Source organism: Schistocerca americana, chromosome 11, assembly GCF_021461395.2.
Source record: "Schistocerca americana isolate TAMUIC-IGC-003095 chromosome 11, iqSchAmer2.1, whole genome shotgun sequence".
In the NCBI taxonomy this organism is placed as follows: domain Eukaryota; kingdom Metazoa; phylum Arthropoda; class Insecta; order Orthoptera; family Acrididae; genus Schistocerca; species Schistocerca americana.
In genome coordinates, this window is record NC_060129.1 from 202,023,428 (window position 1) to 202,050,566 (window position 27,139).

General features: G+C 44.3%; 1 protein-coding gene across 1 annotated transcript in view; it reads right to left on the bottom strand.

Moving 5' to 3' along the window:
• LOC124553560 (trithorax group protein osa-like) overlaps positions 1–27,139 on the bottom strand; it is a 67,538-nt gene that overhangs the window by 18,312 nt on the left and 22,087 nt on the right. The window contains exon 6 of the mRNA XM_047127406.1: positions 22,777–22,905. Coding sequence (XP_046983362.1) covers positions 22,777–22,905 — 129 coding nt within the window. The remainder of the gene's footprint in view (positions 1–22,776; positions 22,906–27,139) is intronic.

Genomic DNA, 27,139 nt, shown 5'->3' on the forward strand with positions numbered 1-27,139 from the left:
GAAGGAAGGAATAGTTACTGGTAAGGAACCCCTTTAGCGCGATCTCGCAGAAGGTCAATGATGTTACGGCACTCGACGCTCCCACATATAGTGTGATTCACGAAGATATGCAAATATTTTAATATGTAGTTCTACAACTGAAACTAAAGAAAAAAAGGTCATATAACATAGGTCCGCAAATGTTTAGTTACGGAGTTACGGCCAACAGAAGATTTTGCCTGAAATTTAGCAACTTCGCTAATATGAAGCCATCGCAAAACTGTACAAGGTTAAAGTAAAGCACGATTTCCATTTATTTTGCTGTTAGTGGTCTGGTGAATCTAATAAAACATGTCCCAGACGTCTATCTGCAGTAGCTTTCCAGAACATCCAGGAAGCAAAGATTATTACACAAGTAAATTTGTTTACGTTAACAATGTAGAAACGTTTATGTCATTGTTGGCAAGCGTTAGTGCGTTGTTTCAGTCGTTTGCTAACCTTGAAACGAGTTAGTTTTCTATATTGTTTAGTGAAAGAACATAACAACAAAGTATTTTAGTGAAACGACATTTTCCAGTTTATCATGAATTCTCAGGTGTGCTATGGTATTAATAAAAGCGGATTATCTGACACATTCATAGAGTTTTCAGTTAACGTTATTACCATCAGTTTTCCAAAATTAAACTCGCCACAACTTCTGTTGAAAACTGTGCAGCTGTCTGGAATTAAAAAAAAAATTGGGCCAAGTAGTTAATAAATCAAAAATTTTACGAAATTACTTCTTTGCTCCTCCGGATGTTCTGGAAAACTATTGCAGATACACCTCTGGGACAGGTTTTAATAGATTCACCAGACCAATAACAACAAAATAAACGGAACTCGTGCTTTACTTTAACCTCTTACAGTTTTGCGATGGCTTCATATTAGCCTTCTTTACACACGAGCACTTTGATTATGTATTATATTTCGCGTACCTCGAAAACGGCCCTAATGATTTGGATGAAATTTTGTATTTAGACTGGTTTTTGCTTTTTGAGTTCACCTACATAGTTCCATTCTTTCGTAAAAAGTCAATTTTACAATATATATATATCCTACATAGTTCCATTCGTAAAAAAGCAATTTTATGTTATAAAAACGCTATTTCACATGTTTTTATAACGCCATCTCGTAAAACTTTATTAGTATGTGTTGAATGTGGTTAAGGTTTGGTTTTCATGTTTATCTGCATATAGGTGTCTTTCCTTAGAGCACGCGATTTTACACGAAAGAATTTTTTAAATAAAAACGCGAATTTCGGGTTTCTTGGGAACGGCTTTAACAATTTGGACAAAATTTTATATTTAGATACGCATTTTGATTTTTAAGTATATCTATGTTGGTGCTTCCTGAAAAAACTCGATTTTACACAATAAGTATTTTATATCGCAATTTCGTAAATCTTTGTTACTATTGGATGTTACAGTACAGGTGTATCAAAGTTTGGTGAGATGGCGGTATAACATTATCCGAATACGAACACGTTGGACTTACCGCACATCCAATAGTAACAATCATCCTAGATATGTTTTAGGTTACACATGGTTTCCTCTGATCGCTGTTAACTCGGAAATGAAAGTTTATATTTAGTGAACTGTTTGCTTTCAACTTTATTTGAATAAGTAGTTTCTCCCAAAAATACGATTTTACAAAAAGAAACGTAATTTTGCACCACCTTTCGCACAAATCGACTCCTCTTTCCTGGCATACCGAAATAAAACAATAGATGCAATCAAATCAAACGTGACCTTTCATCAATTAAGGCATCACACGTATAAATCGAGAATCACACTTGTAACGTCATATGTATGTTATAAATAAACTATTTCTGGCATATATTATCATGACGCAGTTCGACTCTAACCCCCATTGACAATTTCAGACATGTCCTGCCATCTCTGAGTAAGATGTAGAACTTTTTGCATTCCATAAGAATCGTGCCATCGCAGACTAGAATGAATCGTGAACGAATCGTAGGAATCGATTCCCAATGTGAGATTGAATCGTAGGAATCGAATTGGGAAAAAGAATCGTGTTGCCCAACTCTGTTATCCAGTGGTGAGCACAGCATGAGTCTACGGGGCGCAGTTGACCTGCTTACTGGACTCAAATGTTCAAATCTGTGTGTGAAATCTTATGGGACTTAACTGCCAAGGTCATCAGTCCCAAAGCCTACACACTAGTTAACCTAAATTACCCTAAGGACAAACACACACACCCATGCCCGAGGGAGGACTCGAACCTCCGCCGGGACCAGCCGCACAGTCCATGACTGCAGCGCCTAGACCGCTCGGCTAATCCCGCGCGGTGGACAAGTAACTCAACGCCAGTGCCACAGCGCTCCTTTAGAGCTATTGTGTTGTATTGTATTGTACCGAACTGGGGACCTAGTAACGACGGAGAGGCTTCGTCCCCGCCATAGCCCTCAGTGGATCACAACCCAACAACAGGCTACAGCAGTCCACCCATCCCACCGCCGCCCCACACCGAACCCAGGGTTATTGTGCGGTTCGGCCCCCAGTGGACCCCTCAAGAACGTTTCACACCAGACGAGTGTAACCCCCAATGTTTGCGTGGTAGAGTAATTATTGTGGACGCGTAGGTGGAGAAAGTGTGTGCGCAGTGATCGCCGACATAGTATAACTGAAGCGGAATAAGAGGAACCAGCCCACTTTCGCCGAGGCAGATGGAAAACCGCCTAAAAGGCCCATCCACAGGTTGGCCGGCTCACCGGACCTCGACAACCTCGACACTAATCCGCCGGGCGGATTCGTGCTGGGGACCGGCACGCCTCCCCCCCCCCCCCCCCCCCCCCCGAAATGCAGAGCGTTAGAGCGCACGGCTAACTGGGCGGGCTCCTTTAGAGTTAACTTTCCCTCCTGTAAAGAGTGAGACGTTGCAATTCTGTCGCCTGGACGCACCGGGCAAATTCAGCCTCTGGGTATTCGTTTTTCCGATTTTTCCCCCCTTACTTGTGCTGTGAAACCTCGCTTCTTGTCAAATTTGATGACTAGTCCAAGGTGAAATACCGTGTAGGTACTGATGAGTGAACATGGATCAAAATACGTCATAAACGGTGCTATCGTTTGACTGCATTGACTTAGAGGCGTGGATTTGTTACATCGCCGAGGGACCATTGACGTTAGTTACGTGACATACGTGCGACAGTCGCACCGACAAAGTGGTCCTATAAGGCTTACGTGCTCGTCTGATTGTGGTACGGAAGCATAAAAACATTCGGTAGGTTTATTACACCACAACTGAGTTGGGTTGGGTTGTTTGGGGAAGGAGACCAGACAGCGAGGTCATCGGTCTCATCGGATTAGGGAAGGATGGGGAAGGAAGTCGGCCGTGCCCTTTCAGAGGAACCATCCCGACATTTGCCTGGAGTGATTTAGGGAAATCACGGAAAACCTAAAGCAGGATGGCCGGACGCGGGATTGAACCGTCGTCCTCCCGAATGCGAGTCCTGTGTCTAACCACACACCACAACTGGTTTCGCTCTAAATGACCACCTTCAGGTTGTAAGCATTCTGTAATATAGACTGCGATTCCGCAGCGATATCGATAGTCACCTCTCTAGAGAGCGCAGGGTGTTGTTATTGGGAGTTATGCTTCAGGAAAGGCAAACACGTTACTAGCATTTGTAGATATAGAGAAGGCTTTTCACAGTGTTGATAGGAATACTCTTTCAAATTCTGAAGGTGGTAGGGGTAAAATACAGGGAGCGAAAGGCTATTTACATTTTGTACAGAAATCAGACGGCAGGTGTAAAGGTCAAGGGGTGAGACAGGGTTGTAGCCTATCCCCGATGTTATTCGATCTGTATATTGAGCAAGCAGTAAAGGAAACAAAAGAAAAATTTGGAGTAGGAATTAAAATCCAGGGAGAAGAGATAAAAACGAAGTTTGCCAACGAGATTGTAATTCTGTCTGACGCAGCAAAGGACCTGGAAGAGCAGTTGAACGGAATGGACAGTGTCTTGAAAGGAGCGTATAAGATGGACATCAACAAAAGCTAAATGAGGATGGAATGTAGTCGAATTAAATCAGAAGATGCTGAGGGAATTAGATTAGGATACGAGACAAAGTAGTATATTAGTTTTGCTATTTGGGAAACAAAATAACTGATGACCGTCGAAGTCGAGAAGACATAAAATGTAGACTAGCTATGGCAAAGAAAGCGTTTCTGAAGAAGAGAAAATTGTTAACATGGAGTACAGATTTAAGTGTCAGGAACTCGTTTCTGAAAGTATTCGTATGGAGTGTAGCCATGTACGGAAGTGAAACATGGACGATAAATAGTTTGGACAAGAAGAGAATAGAAGCTTTCGAAATGTGGTGCCACAGAAGAATGCTGAAGATTAGGTGGGTAGATCACATAACTAATGAGGAGGTACTGAACAGAATTGGGGAGAAGATGAGTTTCAGACAACTTGACTAAAAGAACGGATCGGTTGGTTGGACACGTTCTAACGGATCAGGGGATCACGAATTTAGATTGGAGGAAAGCATGGAAGGATAAAACTCGTAGAGAGAGACCAGGAGATGAATACACTAAGCAGATTCAGAAGGATGTAGGCTGCAGTAGGTACTGGGAGATGATGAAGCTTGCACAGTATAGGGTAGCATGGAGAGCTGCATCAAACCAGTCTCAGGACTGAAGACCACAACAACATCGTACTCACCACCCAAGCTGCGCGCTTTACATCGGTGTTGACGGCTCGGCATTAGAATGCTGTTTCAGCGCTGAAATTCCTAACTCGTGTGTCGTGGCTAGCGGTGCCAATGCCAATATTCCAAACTCTCCAATAATTTAGGAGAAATTCCCCAAATTCGTGGAGATAAAAATTTCCCGATTTCCGGATTCCCCGCGAAGTCGCCACATAATAGGACACTTGTGTTTTTTCTGGTACTCGTCTTGAATAAATTATTGATTACATTATTTAATGCTCATAATACACTTTTATTCATAAATTTAAGTATTTACAACAAAAAAAAACAGAAGTTCAAGTAATTCGAAGAGCCACAAAAACGTTGTTTATGTGGTACGATTATTTGCTTTACATAAGCACTCGACAGCTTTGTCTCGCATGCACTCAGCCACTTAAGTAATACTTGTATATAAAACAGTATTTAAGTAAGATATTTATATGATATTCCTTGAAATCTTCTGTACGAAAGTCATTCTGAGCTTGAGGTCTTGAAAATCATTAGAATCAACACCAGCAAAAAAACAGAAATCATCAACTATGAAATTATCAATTTAACAGCTACGATATACAGGGTGAAAAGTATTTAAACCGACAAACTCCGAGAGGTTGCGGGGAACATCAAAACAAATATTTTTCCCTAGTGTCATTTTTTCCTATGAGGATTATTTAAACCGGTGGAGGCCGTATTACGCTCTTCAGTTGTAGGCAACTTCTGTCCACCAGAGTGGTAGTGCATTGTCTCTGTTTACGAATGGAGCAATACACCTGGAGTGAGTACACTGATATGGTTGGTGCGTACTACATAGCGCACGAGCTGCACAGCGGGTTTATCAAGAACAATATCCTAATCGCCGTATCCCGCATCATACGACCTTTGCTTCTCTGTACCAACGTCTGCATGAGACCGGGTCATTTAGCAGATTACCTGGACAGGGACGCCGTCGCACAGTAAGAACGCTGCAAGTTGAGGAAGATGTCTTGCAGCACATGGAGCGGGATCTTTCAATCAGCACTTGTGCAATTGCACTTAACATGGGGACGAATCAGACGAATGTAAGAACAGTCCTTCCAAAGCAATTGTTGCTTCCATTTCACCTACAGTGTGTCCACAACCTGGAACCAGTTGATTGTCCACCCAGAGCACAGTTCCTCTACCGGTTTAAATACTCCTCATGGGAAAAAAAGACATTAGGGAAAAATATTTGTTTTGATGTCCCCTACAACCTCCCAGAGTTTGTCGGTTTAAATACTTTTCACGCTGTATTAATAAAGACTGAAACGTTAAAACACCCGCATATTCCGCACATAATGCCAGTTCTCAAGAAATCCCCAGCCGAATTGAAATTTCCCACAGTTCGATTTATTCCCCACGAATTGCCACGCTGGTCAACAATCACCAGCGCCAAGACAGCTACGATACAAACAATCGCCTTCGAGCGATGTTTCTAAGTGAAAGAGGGGCAAAAGCACGGTCTGGCTAACAGACAGATATATAAATAAAACGCAGTTGCCGCATGCTTGAAAGATCGTCACTTGAGAACGACTCGACTGTGTTGGCTTACACTTTCTGTTGCTTCGTAATTGTCAGGATAAGGCCTGTAAAAAAAGAAAATTTTTGGAAACTGCACTAGAAAAGTCGAAAATTTGGACGGTATTTTGTATGAAAATCTCAAGAAAGAAATGTGGCGTTCAGTTTGAAAGTCCAGCTGTTTCAAGTTTTTATACTATGCGGACACTACGTCGTGGAAGTTTCGGGTGAGGAGTGTTTTGAAGTATAGTTGCGAAAGAGGTCAGGCCTGAACTACCAATGATGCTAACCGCAGCAAACAATTGCGCTGAAGCCACTACCAAATGTTTTGCGTGCTCCAATTTGCTTTCTGTTGTGGATTGACGTTTTTTCTTATTTTGAAATTAGAGGAGAGACCAATCTTGGCGCAGAAAGGGATTCGAGCGCGACTCTCACCCTAACAAATAGAATCGGTGATCCCCTATGAGCGTTATGTCAGTTCTGCTGTCGCGGAAGCACAGAACGCAGACGCAAAATGGCGGCCCTTCGAGAGGGAGGCGAAGCTTATTCCTCCACACTGTTCCTTTCCCCACGGACAGTCCAAGTTCTCGTTTGTTTATGGTCGCGACCGACTGCCAAGATATAGTGTCGGCATAATAATAACAACAATAACAAATTCCGCACTGAATACTGGTATTTTCCGAAAAAAAGTACGACTGAAAAGTGTGTTATCGGTGGTGATCATATCTTTGGTGTGTTGCATAGAGTAAATATCTCTGGAGTGAGCATTCACATGCGCAAAACAGATTTTGTGTTGTCAACATACATTGCCGGCCTGGTCACGTGTTCTCGGGACGTCGTGTGTTTGCCCGTATAGCGCCCTGTATATTTAGAATGTCACTGCATCCCTAGCACGGACGGATTCTTTTCGTACGTGTCGTGGATTATTTATATACACTCCTGGAAATAGAAAAAGGAACACATTGACACCGGTGTGTCAGACCCACCATACTTGCTCCGGACACTGCGAGAGGGCTGTACAAGCAATGATCACACGCACGGCACAGCTGACACACCAGGAACCGCGGTGTTAGCCGTCGAATGGCGCTAGCTGCGCAGCATTTGTGCACCGCCGCCGTCAGTGTCAGCCAGTTTGCCGTGGCATACGGAGCTCCATCGCAGTCTTTAACACTGGTAGCATGCCGCGACAGCGTGGACGTGAACCGTATGTGCAGTTGACGGACTTTGAGCGAGGGCGTATAGTGGGCATGCGGGAGGCCGGGTGGACGTACCGCCGAATTGCTCAACACGTGGGGCGTGAGGTCTCCACAGTACATCGATGTTGTCGGCAGTGGTCGGCGGAAGGTGCACGTGCCCGTCGACCTGGGACCGGACCGCAGCGACGCACGGATGCACGCCAAGACCGTAGGATCCTACGCAGTGCCGTAGGGGACCGCACCGCCACTTCCCAGCAAATTAGGGACACTGTTGCTCCTGGGGTATCGGCGAGGACCATTCGCAACCGTCTCCATGAAGCTGGGCTACGGTCCCGCACACCGTTAGGCCGTCTTCCGCTCACGCCCCAACATCGTGCAGCCCGCCTCCAGTGGTGTCGCGACAGGCGGGAATGGAGGGACGAATGGAGACGTGTCGTCTTCAGCGATGAGAGTCGCTTCTGCCTTGGCGCCAATGACGGTCGTATGCGTGTTTGGCGCCGTGCAGGTGAGCGCCACAATCAGGACTGCATACGACCGAGGCACACAGGGCCAACACCCGGCGTCATGCTGTGGGGAGCGATCTCCTACACTGGCCGTACACCACTGGTGATCGTCGAGGGGACACTGAATAGTGCACGGTACATCCAAACCGTCATCGAACCCATCGTTCTACCATTCCTAGACCGGCAAGGGAACCTGCTGTTCCAACAGGACAATGCACGCCCGCATGTATCCCGTGCCACCCAACGTGCTCTAGAAGGTGTGAGTCAACTACCCTGGCCAGCAAGATCTCCGGATCTGTCCCCCACTGAGCATGTTTGGGACTGGATGAAGCGTCGTCTCACGCGGTCTGCACGTCCAGCACGAACGCTGGTCCAACTGAGGCGCCAGGCGGAAATGGCATGGCAAGCCGTTCCACAGGACTACATCCAGCATCTCTACGATCGTCTCCATGGGAGAATAGCAGCCTGCATTGCTGCGAAAGGTGGATATACACTGTACTAGTGCCGACATTGTGCATGCTCTGTTGCCTGTGTCTATGGTTCTGTCAGTGTGATCATGTGATGTATCTGACCCCAGGAATGTGTCAATAAAGTTTCCCCTTCCTGGGACAATGAATTCACGGTGTTCTTATTTCAATTTGCAGGAGTGTATGTTGCGCAGACGTTTTAACAGCATCCATTTGATACCGGGAATAAACCAGCTACGTAACTTTTAAGGGCAAGTGATACTGCCTTCTGCATCTTTGCGATAGGTGTCACAGTTCAGATGCACTCGATTTTTGGTAGTTTTCGGTATGATACGGCACTTTATAGTATTACAGAGCCTGACGAACATTTTTGCAGTGATAGTCTTGCAAAACGACAGTACGCTAGTACTTTTGCAAGTGTCCGAAAAACACCGAATTTGCCACACATTAGCGATTATATCCCTGCTAATTCGACCTTTTTTCTGCTATTTCTGCGTATTTATTTTCTCGTTTTTGGGACCTAAAGCACAATTGTTCTTACTGGTGACACTTTGAAGTATTTATGTAACGCATTTTACGTACTTTCTCCCAATTTATTAAATAAATAGTAGACTGAGTAAGAAAGGGGGGGGTGGGAGGCGATCGGAGACTAAATGTACTCTAAAGCAAATACAGTTGGTCATATAACAGTCAACCCATATAACACCATTAACGGAAGTGGAAAGTGACATAAATGAAAGAGTTTCGGGACATGTTTACTAATATTTTACGCTTCTTAATCAAATGATGATGAAAATAAATTGAAGGTAAAATACGCTAAAGAAGATGAATGTGCACTTTGATTAGCTACCTTCAGCCACATACGTCCAAATTTTTCTCTGTCTAAACATTCCTCTTCAAAGTGTTTTGAACATACTTTGGAATATTTTGTAGGGACAAAATAACTCCTCCTCATTTTGTGGAGCCACATCTTTACTCGTTGTTCATCCTTCGGGAAACTAAAATATAAATCACACAATCATTCTCCATGCCCTAGACACACTTAACATGGTCTCCTACTGTAACTTCATAGTAAACAAAAAGGTTTGGACACACGTATTATACGAAGACAATTACAGACTCCCACACTATTGAATTTGTCTCCCGTCTTTCAAATCTATATACATAATCGATAAGTCATTGATAAATGCATGGAGGGTAATATTTGCTGCAACAACTAACCATTCCCTTTCCTGTTCCACTAGAAAATTTACGAGAGGAAGCGATTGTTTGTAAGCTTTTATACGAGCCGTAATATCTATTATATAGTCATAAAATCGTAGAAAAATAGGTCTACAGAATGAAGCCTTAATTATAATGCGTCTCGAAATTTTTAAACACACACAGTATCTCTTACTAATATGATAACTATAATTAGAGTTACATGGTATGTACCCTTGAAAAGTTACTATCCCTCCTTTCACATATTTTTCTTTGCATCCGTAGAAACAACAGTAATTCACCATCGCTATTACACTATCAACAAACGGTGAAACACAACAAAAACTCTTGATATTATAAACTTCAAACTCTACGGAAAGCACACACGCACAGCGAAGTCGCGAAAACACGTGACAATCCTGGTTTAATGTTGACAACATGCGCAGAACGCAATGCTCACTCCAGAGATACTTACTCTATGGTGTGTTGCAAAGATTGTATTGCTGAGAGTTCGTGGTAATTTTCTGTAATGCGAACATTCAGTTGATATGAGATCGTGGTCTACCCCTCTGGAAACAATGCCAACAATGAGGCGTCGAAATATCGGTCGGTGTACGCGAAACACACGCCAACTGCATGGTTATCTACTCAGTTATATGTGAGCATGTTGGCGAAATGCCCATCATCTCGCTAATGGTCATACTTATTGTGGTGTACACATTTTAGTAAGTCGCTACGCAAATTTCGAAAAGTTTGCAATGAAAAATAGGGGTCGCTATGATTTTCCGTTTGGTGCGCATGTCACTACTGTGTATGAAATGCTGCTAACATATCGAATTTTTGTTTAGACTTGGGAGGAGGTCGCTATCTGTCTCCGATCTCGAGATAATGGATCGTATGTAGCGCGTACACTCCAGATCTCACGGCCGCGGGAATGAAATATTTACAACATACCTCATATCTCTTAAACCGCTCTAGATACCGAAACGAGATTCTGGCGAATAATGGCACACAGGGACTCCTTTGCCAGTCCGTAAACACACTGAACTCTCTTATCTATGGCGATATATCAGAAGTTGTACTTTTCTATTTTATTTTTTAAATTCCAGTGACTAATTCTTTAAGAGTTATCGAAAGCTAGTGAAACAAGAGCCTGCACGCACACACAGACACACACACACACACACACACACACAAAAACCCGCGAGCGCGGAATCGTAGCCAAACTGCTCGAAGGTGGTTCGAAGGACCCTCTGCCAGGCACTTAACTGTTTTTGCAGAGTAATTGTGTAGATTTACACGAAGAATTCTGTAATGAATAAAAACTTTGTACTGAAAATTACAAGGGAGAAGTGGTCGCGTCTGCAAGTGACTACCGTATGGGGACGCCTATGTATGTTGATAAACCATTCCTAGTGAAGTATTAGATGCTGGGCGATGTTTTTTTTTTTTTTTTTCGTTCAACATCAATTCTCTCTCAAGAAGTTTCCGAGAGTGATCCTCGACACTCTTTGACCAATTTTTTGATCCACCAATGATGTTGTTGTTGTGGTCTTCAGCCCAGAGACTGGTTTGATAGAGCTCTCCATGCTACTCTATCCTGTGCAAGCTGCTTCATCTCTCAGTACCTACTGCAGCCTACATCCTTCTGAATCTGCTTAGTGTATTCATCTCTTGGTCTCCCTCTACGATATTTACCCTCCACGCTGCCCTCCAATACTAACTTGCCAATCCCTTGATGCCTCAGAACATGTCCTACCAACCGATCCCTTCTTCTAGTCAAGTTGTGCCACAAATTACTCTTCTTCCCAATTCTGTTCAGTATCTCCTCATTAGTTACGTGATCTAGCCATCTAATCTTCACTATTCTTCTGTAGCACCACATTTCGAAAGCTTCTATTCTCTTCTTGTCTAAACTATTTACCGTCCATGTTTCACTTCCATACATAGCTACACTCCATACAAATACTTTCAGAAAAGACTTCCTGACAAATTTATACTCGATATTAACAAAAATTCTCTTATTCACAAACGCTTTCCTTGCCATAGCCAATCTACATTTTATATCCTCTCTACTTCGACTATAATCAGTTATTTTGCTTCCAAAATAGCAAAACTTATTTACTACTTTAAGAGTCTTATTTGCTAATCTAATTCTCACAGCATTACCTGATAATTCGACTACATTCCATCATCCGTCTTTTGCATTTATTGATGTTAATCTCATATCCTCCTTTCAAGACACTGCTCATTTCGCTCAACTGTTCTTCCGAGTCCTTTGCTGTCCCTGACAATTACAATATCATCGGAACATGTGGAAGTTCTTATTTATTCTCCCTGGACTTCAACTCTTAGTCCATTTTTTTTTGTTTCCTTTAGTGCCTGCTCAATATACAGGGTGTTACAAAAAGGTACGGCTAAACTTTCAGGAAACATTCCTCACACACAAATAAAGAAATGATGTTATGTGGACATGTGTCCGGAAACGCTTAATTTCCATGTTAGAGCTCATTTTAGTTTCGTCCACCTACGCTCAATGGAGCACGTTATCATGATTTCATACGGGATACTCTACTTGTGCTGCTAGAACATGTGCCTTTACGAGTACGACACAACATGTGGTTCGTACACGATGGAGCTACTGCACATTTCCGTCGAAGTGTTCGTACGCTTCTCAACAACAGATTCGGTGACCGATGGATTGGTAGAGGCGGACCAATTCCGTGGCCTCCACGCTCTCCTGACCTCAACCCTCTCGACTTTCATTATGGGGGCATTTGGAAGCTCTTCTCTACGCAACCCCGGTACCAAACGTAGAGACTCCTCGTGCTCGTATTGTGGACGGCTGTGATACAATACGCCATTCTCCAGGGCTGCATCAGCGCATCAGGGATTCCATGCGACGGAGGGTGGATGCACGTATCCTCGCTAACGGAGGACATTTTGAACATTTCCTGTAACAAAGTGTTTGACGTCACGCTGGTACGTTCTGTTGCTGTGTGTTTCCATTCCATGATTAATGTGATTTGAAGAGAAGTAATAAAATGAGCGCTAACATGCAAAGTAAGCGTTTCCGGACACATGTCCACAAAACACGTTTTCTTTCTTTGTGTGTGAGGAATGTTTCCTGAAAGTTTGGCCGTACCTTTTTGTAACACCCTGTATAGACTGAATAACATTGGGGATAGGCTACAACCTTCTCTCACTCCCTTCTCAACCACTACTTCCCTTCCGTGCCCCTGGACTCTTAGGTTACTGTAGAAATTGTAAACAGGCTTTCGCTCCCTGTATTTTACCCCTGCCACCTTCAGAATTTGAAAGAGACTATTCCAGTCAACATTGTCAAAAGCTATTTCTAGGTCTACAAATGCTAGAAACATAGGTTTGTCTTTCGTTAATCCATCTTCTAAGACAAGTCGTAGGGTCAGTACCGCCTCACGTGTCCCAATATTTCTACGGAATCGAAACCGATCTTCCCCGGGGTCGGTTTCTACCAATTATTGCATTTGTTTGTAAGTAATCCATTATTATTGACCACCGCTTAAGCCTGAAACCTCGTGAAATACGCGAGGAAGGTGTTTCCTATTTAGTACGCGTCGCGTTGCTTCGAGTAGTGACGGAAAATTGAGTTAACGTTAGAAACGGAAGACCGTCGCAGGTTTTAGATTTTAACCACGCCCCCTTAACCCCCCCTCTCCCTGCTCCTGCCCCTCCCCACCTCCTGACCGACGCCTACTGCGCAATCTCCCCCTACTCCTCTCCCCCAACCAGCGCGCGTCACACCCCCAATGACACGGGCCCTGCATCACGCCTGTTACGGTCGGTAATCACTTTACCGTCGACGCCTCGCACCCGCTAATTCCGACACGGGCGCTGTGAGGGCTGCATTTCCCCTCCCCTCCACCCCCCCCCCCCCCCCCCCCCCCCCGCAATGTAAACCACCCCCGATGCCCACCTCCCCTTCCGCCAATTAAACAATTCCGCCACCGGCAACCTGATGCTGCTCCGCTACCCTAGCATTAGCAGTCTCGTATTCATTACCGGGGTTGCCACGTGGTATTTTTAGAACGGCAGCTCTCCGCAATTACCTTCCCGCTGGCTAATTCCGCTAATAAACACCGTATCCAGACGGGCACGAATAGTTTCCGCTCTGCGCTATCTTCAACGGGAAGCGATACCTAAAGGCGATAACCCACAGCCAACAGCTCGTCTTCTCTCGTGAAACACTGCAACACAACTCCGACAACCAAGGTGCGGATGTATGTACGAGGTCTGTTCAAAAAGTAAGCTGTCGTTATACTTTTACGAAAAAAGTATTTATTAAAATGAGATTTTTCAGTCTGCAGCAGAGTGTGTGCTGATATGAAACTTCCTGGCAGATTAAAACTGTGTGCGGGACCGACACTCGAACTCAGGACCTTTGCCTTTCGCGGGCAAGTGCTCTACCATTTATTTATCTATTTATTTTAATTTTTTTCTTGCATCTGCTCGGGGCGGACGTCGTAAGACACCCGTTTAAGTTCGCTGTTGATCGATTAACTCAGTTTTTTTTATTACAGAGGGCAGCTAACCCTCTGACCGAACACGCTGAGCTACCGTGCCGGCTAAGTTATGAGGGGGAAGGGATTGGGCGGGAATGTCGGCCGTGGCCATCGAAAGGGTACAGGCCCGGCATTTGCCTGGAGGGACTAAGGAAGCCACGGAAACCTCAGCCAAGACTGCCGGACTGGGAATTGAACCCAGGTCCTCCCGAATGCCAGGCTCGGTCCTCGCAGCTTTATTTCTGCCAGTACCTCGACTCCTTAGTTTCCTAACTTTACAGCTTTCCTGCGAACCTTGCAGAACTAGCACTCCTAAAAGAAAGGATATTGCGGAGACATGGCTTAGCCACAGCCTGGGGGATGTTTCCAGAATGAGAGCTGTGAGGACGGGGCGTGAGTCGTGCTTGGGTAGCTCGGTAGAGCACTTGCCCGCGAAAGGCAAAGGTCACGAGTTCGAGTCTCGGTCCGGTACACAGTCTTAATCTGCCAGGAAGTTTGAAAATATTTATTAATTCATCAATCATCACTCATCAATTCATCAATCCCCCTCAGATACAATTGTGCCAACGCTTCTTCCAATCCTCGAAGCACTTCTCATAACCACTTTTTGGTATAGCCTCGAGTACGTCGAGCTATGCAGTTTTTATTTCCTCAGTCGCTGAAAATCTTCGTCCTATCATAGGTCTCTTCAGTTTCGGGAGCAGGAGAAAGTCTCACGGGTCCAAGTGCGGCGAATACGGTGGCTGAGGCACGATTGTCGTGTTGGTTTTGGCCAAAAACTCTCTCTCACAAGCAACGATGAATGAGCAGGTGCATTGTCATGATGGAAAAGCCACGAATTGTTTTTCCACAATTCCGGACGTTTTTTGGTGTATTGCTTCTCGCAAATGGCGCATAACGTCAAGGTAATACCCCTTAGTGACCGTACGACCTTGAAGCAAAAACTCACCATGCTCTATGCCACAGTAATTGAAAAAAAAAGAAGTGAGCAACACTTTCACATTTGAGCGAACTTGCCGTGCTTTTTTCGGTGTTGGTTCTCCGGGGTGCTTCCGTTGGGGCGATTGGGCTTTTGTTTCGGCGTCATAACCGCAGAACCATGTTTCGTCACCAGTTATGACGCTTTTGAGCAAATCAAGATCATCGTTGACGTCATTCAACAGCTCCTGAGCGATGCTCGTGCGACGGTTCCTCTGATCAAAATTGAGAAGTTTTGGAACAAACTTCGCCCACACACGTCTCGTGACCAAAACGTCGGAAAAAATTGCATGACACGAGCCGACCGATATGCCAACATCCTCAGGAACGTCTCTACGATAATCCGACGATTATCAAAACAATTTTCTTCACGGCTTCCACGTTATCATCTGTCGATGTGCTGGGGCGTCCAGTGCGAGGGTCCATTATTGGCATCTTCTCGGCCGCTCGTACCACTTGTAAAGAGTTTTTTTTTATTATTTAGAGCAGACTCACCGTATGCCACTGTCAACGTTTCAAGTGTTTTAGAGCACTCGATTCCATTTTTCACACAAAATTTGATGCAAATTCTGTGCTCCATTTTTATAATAATCTAAAATCGCCGAGCACACTAAAACACATCTAACATTTCTGTCTGTCAAAAACAAACGAAGTATGCTGTACACTTGAAACTGGGAACGTATGTTTGGGTCATGTGTACCAACATAACAAAAAAAATTCATAAGCGAATGCACGTTCCGCGTGCAATTTGGAAAGTCACTTTTCGAGCAGCCCTCGTATGTGGCGGAGGGTACTTAACTCTACAAGCACTACCCTTTCGCTGTCCCTTTTCTGTTCCATCCGCGGGTGGTACGCGTAAACAACCGCAGACCACGCTATCCAACCTTTCAATGGACCTGAAGGCGACCCAGACTCCTGTCGTGTGATAACAATGCATGTCTCAATACTAACGAGAAGGGAGTGTCATCCAGTTGCAGACATGAATGTGTTTTTGTACATAACGACCATGTCAGCCCTCGCCGCTTCGCTCGCTTAGACTGTATTGTCAGACTAAGTCTTGTTTTCCTTTAATCAGATTTTGGTGTTAGGCACAAACTGCGGCCCTTTCTATCCTTTTCACGCTAATTATGTCATGTACTCCTCCGAATGTACTTCTGACCGAAAAGCGCTTCTGTCAGCTCGAGTCCACGGTTTCTGTTGTATCATACCTTTTGCGTTCTCGTGATGATATTTCCGTACGAACTTTCATCGCCTCACACGTATTTCTTTATATTTAACCGAGAATCACTTCTCGATGATACCAGTTTTCATAGATTCATCTCTAAAAACTAGATAATATAGCGAAAAATTTTCTTAAAAAGTTTCATCCCCTATTTGACCACCTACGGGATTGAATTTCCAAAAACAGCGAAGTACCTACTTTTTAAATTTCTACCAGAGAAGCCAAATTAAAATTGTGAGTAGGCTGTTTAGGTTTTTATGTTGGTAACGCCACGTAGCGCTCTGTATGTAAATCACTGACTGTGCTGTGTGCAGTCTGCGTGTGGTTGGCATTGTTGGAATATTCGCTTGTGTAGTGTTGGGCAGTTGGATGTGAACAGCATGTAGCGTTGCGCAGTTGGAGGTGAGCCGCCAGCAGTGGTGGATGTGGGGAGAGAAATGGCGGAGTTTTGAGAGCAGATGATCTGGACTTGTGTCCGTCAGAAAAAGGAAATTTGTAATACTGGATATCATGAACTGACATATATATTATGACTTTTGAACACTATTAAGGAAAATACATTGTTTCTTCTCTACCAAAATCTTTCATTTGCTAACTATGCCTATCAGTAGTTAGTGCCTTCCGTACTTTGAATCTTTTATTTAGCTGGCAGTAGTGGCGCTCGCTGTATTGCAGTAGTTCGAGTAACGAAGATTTTTGTGAGGTAAGTGATTCATGAAAGGTATAGGTTATTGTTAGTCAGGGCCATTCTTTTGTAGGGATTTTTGAAAGTCAGATTGCGTTGCGCTAAAAATGTTGTGTCAGTTTAGTGTTGATCAGAATAAGTAAAGAGAGAAATGTCTGAGTATGTTCAGTTTTGCTCAGCTGTTTCAAAATCAAATAACGTAGGGGTTTATCAGCACAGTAATTCATTAATTTTTCAAGAGGGACGTTTCAAAATTTTCATAGACTTGACTTCAAAACTGTTTTCATTATGAAATAGTTTCATAAAACTTTGCATTCCTTATTTCACTCCTTTAGGAGGCTGAATTCCCAAAAAACGCTGAAACACGACCTCTTATTTCTAACCGAAAAGTAAAATACCAATTTTCATAGATGTAGACTTAAGAATACTTATTTTTTAATATTGATTTATTTCCACCTACTATTTTACCCTCTTAATGGCTGAATTTCCAAAAATGCTGGAACATATACGTTTTTCATTTCAAACCAAGAAAACAAATACCAATTTTCGCATCTTATCTTCAAGATTGCCTTAATAGCTTCATATTTTCAGAAGGCCTTTAATCCCGTGTTTTATCTCCTCAGCAGTGGAATTTAGAACAATCACCTGATCGAATGTATGCTTACGAGAGTGGAAGCTGTCATTAAGGCTAAGGGTGGGCCAACACCATACCAAATTCCAGCATTGCCGATGGAGGACACCACGAACGTGTAAGTCATTCCCAGCCAGGTGTCCGGATACTTTTGATCACGTAGTCTATCTAAGTCGGCCAGCGGCACAGACGGCGGGCAGCCGCTAGGTGGATCTGAGCACGGGGAATGACTGTTTCCCCAACCCACACATCACCCACTGCAGGAAGAAATGAAATGGTTGCAATGACTCTGAGCACTATGGGACTTAACTTCTAAGGCCATCAGTCCCCTAGAACTCAGAACTACTTAAACCTAACTAACCTAAGGACATCACACACATGCATGCCCGAGGCAGGATTCGAACCTGCGACCGTAGCGGTCGCGCGGTTCCATACTGTAGCGCCTAGAACCGCTCGGCCACCCTGGCCGGCATTCCAGGAAGAGGAAAGCCGCCTAATATGAGACACACTTTTGTAAACCTATTTGAAAGACCTAAAAGTAAGTGCAACTGTATTTTTTATGACGGTAATAATATCTTGCATTATTTAATTTTATCATACAATTATCGTATTTGCAATAATAAATCAATATTTCAGAGTAGCTATTAAATCTTCACAAACAAGGCATTTCGTAGAAATGAGATCAAGGTTTCCTAATATGAGACAGTAGTAATATTTTTCTTTAATTATTTCATTACAGAATAATGACATATGAATATACAATTTTTACATGTTCATTCATTTCTGTTCTCCTTCACTCATTTCACAGTACTTACGTTTTTATTTACGACATCTGGGGCAAACAAAATTGTCTTCTGTCACACCGCAATCTTCATGAGCCCAGCGATAACATTTCGTGCACTGTGCCCAATTCCCCCCGTGTTCGTGTTCAGAAAAGCGCCCAGCACAGAACAGACACTCCGCGTCATCGTCAGCACTGCTGTCTGAATCCCCACTGTCATCAAGATGTGGACATCGGATGCCGAGTCACTAGACGATTCTTCCGCTTTAGGTCTACGAGTTGCAGATTTTTCACTCTTCCCCCCAAATAACTTTCTGGCTCCTTTCTTAGCTTCGGCCTCTGATTTCTTCTGCTTAGATTCTTGCAATTGCTTCACATAAGGAGTTAGTAACGCAGGAGAACACGAACGCGACGTTTGACCTATTTGACTGTCTCCAGGTGGTTCTGCGATAGGTATCGTAATATGCGACACTATCGCGCATTTGGATCCCCATACTATTCGCATGTTAGGAATTTCGCCATTTTACACAAAGAATCACGGACTTGCTGACAACGTTCGTTGGAAAATGAACCTAACTGTCAATGATTATAGGTAATACCGTCAGAAATAACAACAATAAGAGAGTGCAGTAATATCCACTCACCTTTAAGCTGAAATATTGTCTTAACACCGATGTCGCAAAAACTCCAAACACAAGAAATTTTGTATCAACCTCTACGTACTCTGTCCGGCTCAACTATGGCGTCCTACTGAAGTGCGCGTCATTTACGACGGCGGCCGAGTTTAGGTTAGTTCTGCGCATCTGACGTCACAAACCACAGTCAGCCAATGAACGGAGAACGACGTTGCCACATCTCGACTGCAGCGCAGAGCACGGACGAGTGTCTTCAGTGTGAGAAACGTTCAGTCATAAATAAAGTAATTGAACAAAAGCAATGTCTTGATAGCAGGCTTTCTTTTGTAGGAAGTTTGGAAAAAGCATTCTTTATACCAATTGCTTCATATTCTATTAATTAATTAAACCAAACAAGCAATAAGCCTCCTAATTCAGGCGATAGCAAGGAAAGGTGTTTGTATCATTGTCACGAACCGCTTTTTCGCAATAAAGAACAGCGGTGATTGTTTATTTCCTATTGTACTTCGACGAAACGTGAGTAATTCATAGTCATACCAACGGTGTTTGTCGGTATTTTGCGTGGTAGTTTAGGGTCCTTCTAGACATCCGTTAAATGGTGAGCTGCGTTAGCGTAATGGTTAAGGTATTAGGCGGCACGGTAGCTCAGCGTGTTCGGTCAGAGGGTTAGCTACCTTCTGTAATTTAAAAAAAAAAAAAAAACTGTGTTGATGGATCAACAACGAACTTACACGGATGTCTACCGGCGTCCGCCCCGAGCAGATGTAACGAACAAAAGCGAAAAAAATGAGATTTTTTTTAAAAAAAAGGTGTTTGGGTGTTATGCCAAAGACTGTGCGTTCAAACCTTGTGCGGTGCTTAATATTTTCTTTATTTAAAAACTATTTCGAAGTGTCGCACTTCATGAATTTCATTCGTTTGTATGTAACTTTTTGAAATTTCTAGTGCTTTGTCTCTTCATTATAATCCTAATAAGTTTTCGGTTTTTCTAATTTTGTCCTCCAATATTTCTTTTCACAGCAATTAAAAACAATGAAAAGGCACACATACAATATTCAAGTTGTCAAGTTGTGTGTTCTGTTTGTATATCTTCTCTTCCGCAGTCGCCGTTTTACTGTTCATACTGAGATATATTCTTTTGCGACAGTATTAAAAATTTCGGCTCGTACGTTACCAAGCTACTTGATTGTCTGACGCAATTCTTTGCTTCGCTGCTTTGGCAACATCATATTCAATGTTTTCGTCGACTGGTCTGTGTTTTGGCAAGTATCTGCTGTCCGTTGTGACAAACACAAATTGTTTGCGCACTGCGTCTCACAGACAATATATTTTAGTTTCTATGCTTCATTACGTCGACAATTCAGTTTTGTGTACTTCGCCAACTTTGTTTTAATCAGAACGTTTTAGAAAAAAAGCGAAATGACTCTGGTATAAATAAAACTTTTATTACAGTCGCGAAAGACGGAATGTTTATCAATATTACATACGACACCTATATGGTACTTAAATTAAATGAGGTATTGTTATACAGTAAATTTTATATGAAATTTGGGTATCTTGTCCACATTTGATTCTCAACATTGTCGCAACTAAAATCGACCATACGGAAAGTATACGCTATGGACTTCTACCCCCGCAAACTCTTCAAAATTTCGTGCAGTGGTTTACTACATTTAATGCTGCACAATAACTGGGTTAAACATCGAAACAAAAGTAAGTCATTTATGGGGCAAAGGCATCACTCAAGAAGATGTGTAAAAATCAAATTTTTGGGCCAAATACTTTTTGTGAAATCGAATGACAAAGTGTGTCAAAGCAGTCGGAACACGATGTTTCTGCACAGGCGAGCAGTGCAGTGACGACAAAATGCGGGGAGCACGTCTCTGTAGCAGCGAAAGGGTTAATGCGGCCGTGGTGGCTTTACTTCACAGACTGCGCGCTCCCCCCTAAACGTGAATGCCGGTTGTTGTAATAGTTCAAAGTTTGCCACACGAGATGGCAGTTTGTGCAGTGGTGTTACGGAGATCTCCTCGTGTGAGCAACAGGTGTGTCTTATTTTGGTTCTGAAAGAGTGGATTTCAATAAATTGGCAGTAATCTTAGTAGATTTTCTTCAAGAAATACCCCGAGGTGAGTTTACAGCAGAAATATTTCAATCTAATATTGTTTTGAATTACGTAAATAGTATAAAACTTTTATGTTGCCTGTGAGCAAGATTGGCCATAGTTGGCACATGTGCCATTAGTATATTACATATGCTTACGTCGGATATTCAAAACAATAAAATCTGACACTTGCAAGATCACTTTGTGGTGTCCAACCACTCTTAACAGTAAAATGATGGACAGCAATGAAAAAAGAAGAATTGATGTGCCCTGTCCCAGTACTGTACGTCAGTACAAGCAGCATATGGGAGGAGTTGATCTTGCTGGTATGCTGATAGAGCTCTACAGAGTACCGATGAAAACTAGGTGTTGTTGGTACATCAGATTGATTGGATTTATGCTACATCTGAGTGTTGCAAATGCCTGGCTGGTATTTCAAAGAGAATCTCTGGACAAGAAGACCTCACTGAAGTCATTCAGGGCAGATACTGCCAATGGTTTGATGTTTTCAGGGAAAAGAAAGTAGGAAGGTATAACACCACCACAAAAGAAGAGGAGGAAGCAAACAGCTCCGACTGTTACACAAGATGTCCTATTAGATAATATGGGGCATTGGCCTGCATACGGTCCCAAAGGTCGTTGGTATTGTCCATCTGGATTTTCTACAGTCATGTGTTCAAAATGCAATCTAGTATTGTGCTTCGTTCCGAAGAGGAACTGTTTCCAAAAAGTCCATTACAAGAAGAACTAGAAGGGAAAATGAAACAGTTCTATTACACAGCAGGAATGCATAAATGTGTTTATAAATTAAATTATTCACTTACAGGAAACCTTTTGCTTGAGGTTATTGAAAACACTTTTTTTCTACAATATGTGTAAATGTGGTCTACTGCTGGCAATGTTGCTTGTAAGCAACATTTCATAATTTTCATAATTTTTGTCAAAAATTTCTAAAACTGACTGAATTGTATATCATTAAGCATAATAAATAAATATAAGCAGTGAAAAAAGTTTGTTTTTATTTTCACCATTTGCCAAATAAAGCGTTAAGAAACTCTCCACCAGAGTGCAACCCCTAACATGACGACATTTGGGGCGTCTCATATTAGGGAACTATCGCATAATAGGCACCCTTCCTCTACTGTATTGTTCTCAGTCACCTACTGTAGAGATAAAAGACAAATTAGTGGTAAGAGAGAGACAATTAGGAAGTATGAGGAAGGTAGGGAGAAAAATGAGAAGACAGATGAAAATGAGTAAAAATGAGATAGTCAGTGGAATGATGAACAATCTACAGATGAGTTGAAGAGGAAAAGGAAATAGGAAGAACAGACTTATGAGGTGGACAGTGAAAGTAAAGGAACGATAAGAGGAGGAGGAGGAGGTGGGCCAAACTTTACAAGTCGATTTCTGGAAGTGGTCAGCACATGTGATGGTATCTGGTGGTGATCCTGACCTGGTGGTGGACGACGGGTGTCCGGTAGATGTCGTGGGGCAGCGCGCCGGGGGCGGCAGCGGCGCTGGGGGCCACCCTCACCACGGCGGCGGGGGCGGCGCTGGAGACGGCGGGGGCGGCGCCGGAGGCGGCCGGGGGCGGAAGCGCCTGGTAGAGGTCGCCCGTGCTGGCGTACAGCAGCTGCGAGCCCCCACGGGGGCGGTAGCAGCACGCCAGTTCCTCCTCTCGCAGCACCGGCATCGCGGGCTGCCCACACACACTTCGTTTCAATACCCTGCTGGGCACTAAAATTGCAACACGAGACATGACAGCGAATACAATTGCTCACTGCACTCATTAAACTGTGTTAGGGAACTTTAAGTATACAGAGGTGCCATCTCCATCAAAGAACGTCGTCTGCTATAGGATCCTGCACCAGCGAAGAAACTATACATCTGTCCTCTCGGGCGCTAGTCGCGTGGGGAGGCTCAGATCGTGCATATACGAGGGTCGTTCAGTAAGTAATGCCCCATACTTTTTAAAAAAAAAAGCCATTAATATACACAGACCTGGTTGGTGCATTACATTTGATGTCTGTTATGTGCGCCGGTAAAGTATCTACGTCTACATTTATACTCAGCAAGCCACCCAACGGTGTGTGGCGGAGGGCACTTTACGTGCCACTCATTACCTCCCTTTCCTGTTCCAGTCGTGTATGGTTTGCGGGAAAAACAGACTGCCGGAAAGCCTCCGTGCACGCTCGAATCTCTCTAATTTTACATTCGTGATCTCCTCGGGAGGTATAAACAGGGGGAAGCGATATATTCGATACCTCATCCAGAAACGCACCCTCTCGAAACCTGGACTGCAAGCTACACCGCGATGCAGAGCGCCTCTCTTGCAGAGTCCGCCACTCGAGTTTCCTAAACATCTCCGCAACGCTGTCACGCTTACCAAATAACCCTGTGACGAAACGCGCCGCTCTTCTTTGGATCTTCTCCATCTCCTCCGTCAACTCGATCTGGTACGGATCCCACACTGATGAGCAATACTCGAGTATAGGTCGAACGAGTGTTTTGTAGTCCAGCTCCTTTGTTGATGGACAACATTTTCTAAGGACTCTCCCAATGAATCCCAACCTGGCACCCGCCTTACGAACAATTAATTTCATATGATCATTCCACTTCAAATCGTTCCGCACGCATACTCCAAGATATTTTACAGAAGTAACTGCTACCAGCGTTTATCCCGCTATCATATAATCATACAATAAAGGATCCTTCTTCCTATGTATTCGTAATACATTACATTTGTCTATGTTAGGTGTCATTGCCACTCCCTGCACCAAGTGCCTATCCGCTGCAGATCCTCCTGAATTTCGCTGCAATTTTCTAATGCTGCAAGTTCTCTGTATACTACAGCATCATCCGCGAAAAGCCGCATGGAACTTTCGACACTATCTACTATGTCATTTATATACCGGGTGATCAAAAAGTCAGTACAAATTTGAAAACTGAATAAATCACGAAATAATGCAGACAGAGAAGTACAAATTGACACACATGCATGGAATGACATGGGGGTTTTATTACAACAAAAAAAATACAAAAGTTCAAAAATGTCCGACAGATGGAGCTTCATGCGATCAGAATAGCAATAATTAGCATAACAAAGTAAGACAAAGCAAAGATGATGTTCTTTGCAGGAAATCCTGAATATCTCGACCATCATTCCTCAACAATAGCTGTAGTCGAGGAATAATGTTGTGAACAGCACTGTAAAGCATGTCCGGAGTTATGGTGAGTCATTGGCGTCGGATGTTGTCTTTCAGCATCCGTAGAGATGTCGGTCGATCACGATACACTTGCGACTTCAGGTAACCCCAAAGCCAATAATCGCACGGACTGAGGTCTGGGACCTGGGAGGCCAAGCGTGACGAAAAGTGGCGGCTGAGCCCACGATCATCACCAAACGACGCGCGCGGGGGATCTTTCACGAATCTAGCAGTACTTTTTTTTGTTCTAATAAAACCCCATGTCATTCCAAACATGTGCGTCAATTTTTACCTCTCTATGTACATTATTCCGTGGTTTATTCAGTTTTCAAATTTATACTGACTTTTTGATCACCCGGTGTATTGTGAAAAGCAATGGTCCCATAACACTCCCCTGTGGCACGCCAGAGGTTACTTTAACGTCTGTAGACGTCTCTCCATTGAGAACAACATGCTGTGTTCTGTTTGCTAGAAACTCTTCAATCCGGCCACACAGCTGGTCTGATAATCCGTAGGCTCTTACTTTGTTTATCAGGCGACAGTGCGGAACTGTATCGAACGCCTTACGGAAGTCAAGGAAAATGGCATCTACGTGGGAGCCTGTATCTAATATTTTCTGGGTCTCATGAACGAATAAAGTGAGTTGGGTCTCTCACGATCGCTGTTTCCGGAATCCATGTTGATTCAAACCGTTCTGGCAGATGGCAGCCCGACTCACGTTACGAGCAGCAACCTGTTATTGGATTTTTGTGTGCAGAAAAAGAAACCGTGCTGAACATCCATAAACGTCTGTGTGCAGTGTATGGCGATGCTGCGGTCGATAGGAGTACAGTTGGTTGACTCGTAAAGAAAGTTACAGCCTCGGGAAACGCAGAAACAGAGCTCCCCGGTCAGCCACGCTCGGGACGTCCTGTCACAGCCACTGCTCCAGACGTGCTGAGTCGTGCGGACGCCATTATTCTTGCCCAACGGCGCATCACAACTCGACAATTGGCTCTACAGTTGTAGATCAGCATTTTAAGTGCGTCTGCAATGGAGGAGACTCTCGGATATTCAGAGGTGCTCACGATGGGTTCCACGAACGCTCACAGTGGAGCACAAGATTCAAAGAAAGGCCCTTTCGTCAGCGTTTTGAGACCAACAGAGAGGCCTTTCAGTCACGGATCGTTATGGGCAACGAAAACTGGGTGTACCATTTTGCACCGGAAACAAAAAGTCAGTCCACGGAATGGCACTATCCTCATTCACCAAAATGGAAGAAATTCGAGACAACCCCCTCCGGCGGAAAACTCACGATGACAGTCTTCTGGGACTGTGATAGCGTCAATCTAGTGGATGTTATGCCAAGAGGGTGGACAATCATTTCAGAGGGATACATGAAGACTCTGAATAAACTCAAGAATAGTTTCTGATGTGTTCGATAGGACAAGAATCCAGTAGGAATCTAGTTCCAGAACGACAATGCACGCCCACACGTCAGTCTGAGAACCCGGGAACACGTCGCCAAATTTTCTTTGGCACCACTACCTCATACGCCCTACAGCCCAGACCTGCCACCGTCAGACTTCCATCTCTTAGGGCAGCTTTAAAGATCCTGTACGAGGAACACACTTCGAAGATGACGAGAGCCATTCGCGCAGTGAAAAAATGGCTACGCCTACAAGACAAGAGCTTTTACCAGCAGCGGATACATGCTCTCCACAACGTTGCCAAACGTCCACAGAACGTGATGGAGACTACGTAGAAAAACAGGACATGGTCAAGACACGTTCATGTATTTTGTCACCAAATTCTGACTCAACAATAAATATATTCCGAGAAAAAAAAGTGGGGCATTACTTATTGAACGACCTTCGTACTAGCGGCCCGGAGTGCTGTGCGCCAACCTCTATCCCTCCGTACTCCATCCGAATCACGACACTGACATAGGGTGACATGGCGGTCGGTCGCTCCCTATTGTTCCGCCTGTGACGACGACGGTGCTTATATCTAGAGAATACTGACACAGCTACAACGTTTCACGGTCGCAGCTCTATTTTTCCGAAGGGATCAGGGTGACATGGCGGTCGGTCGCTCCCTACTGTTCCGCCTATGACGACGACGGTGCTTATATCTAGAGAATACTGACACAGCGACAACGTTTCACAGTCGCAGCTCTATTTTTCCGAAGGGATCAGGGTGACATGGCGGTCGGTCGCTCCCTACTGTTCTGCCTATGACGACGACGGTGCTTATATCTAGAGAATACTGACACAGCTACAACGTTTGACGGTCGCAGCTCTATTTTTCCGAAGTGGTCACTGTAGCTTCGCGCTTGCTCTCGGCTGACTCACCTGGTAGGCGTGGGCGGGATGCTGCAGCGGCCTGCTCGCCCCCGTCAGAAGCACCCCCGCCCTCCTGCCGGGCTGCGGCAGCGGCAGCGGCGCGGGGGCGGCCGCGGGGGCGATGTCGTGCGGGGAGGCGGCGCCGCTGGGGGCGGCCGTGGAGGCGGCGGGGGCGGCCGCGGGCGGCCAGCCGGCGCGCGACATCTGCGGGGGCGGCGCGCCGGGGCACACCTGCTGGCGAGAGGGGCGCACCCCGATCACCTTGACGTCGACACGACGAGAAACCCTACCGGCCCTGTCGCTTCCACGACAATACGGACACGAGCTGGACGTTGTAACAGGGATGGCGCTTATCGCTCAAATAACCTGTTTTCGGTTTTTCTAACACCGGTTTAACCCGAGT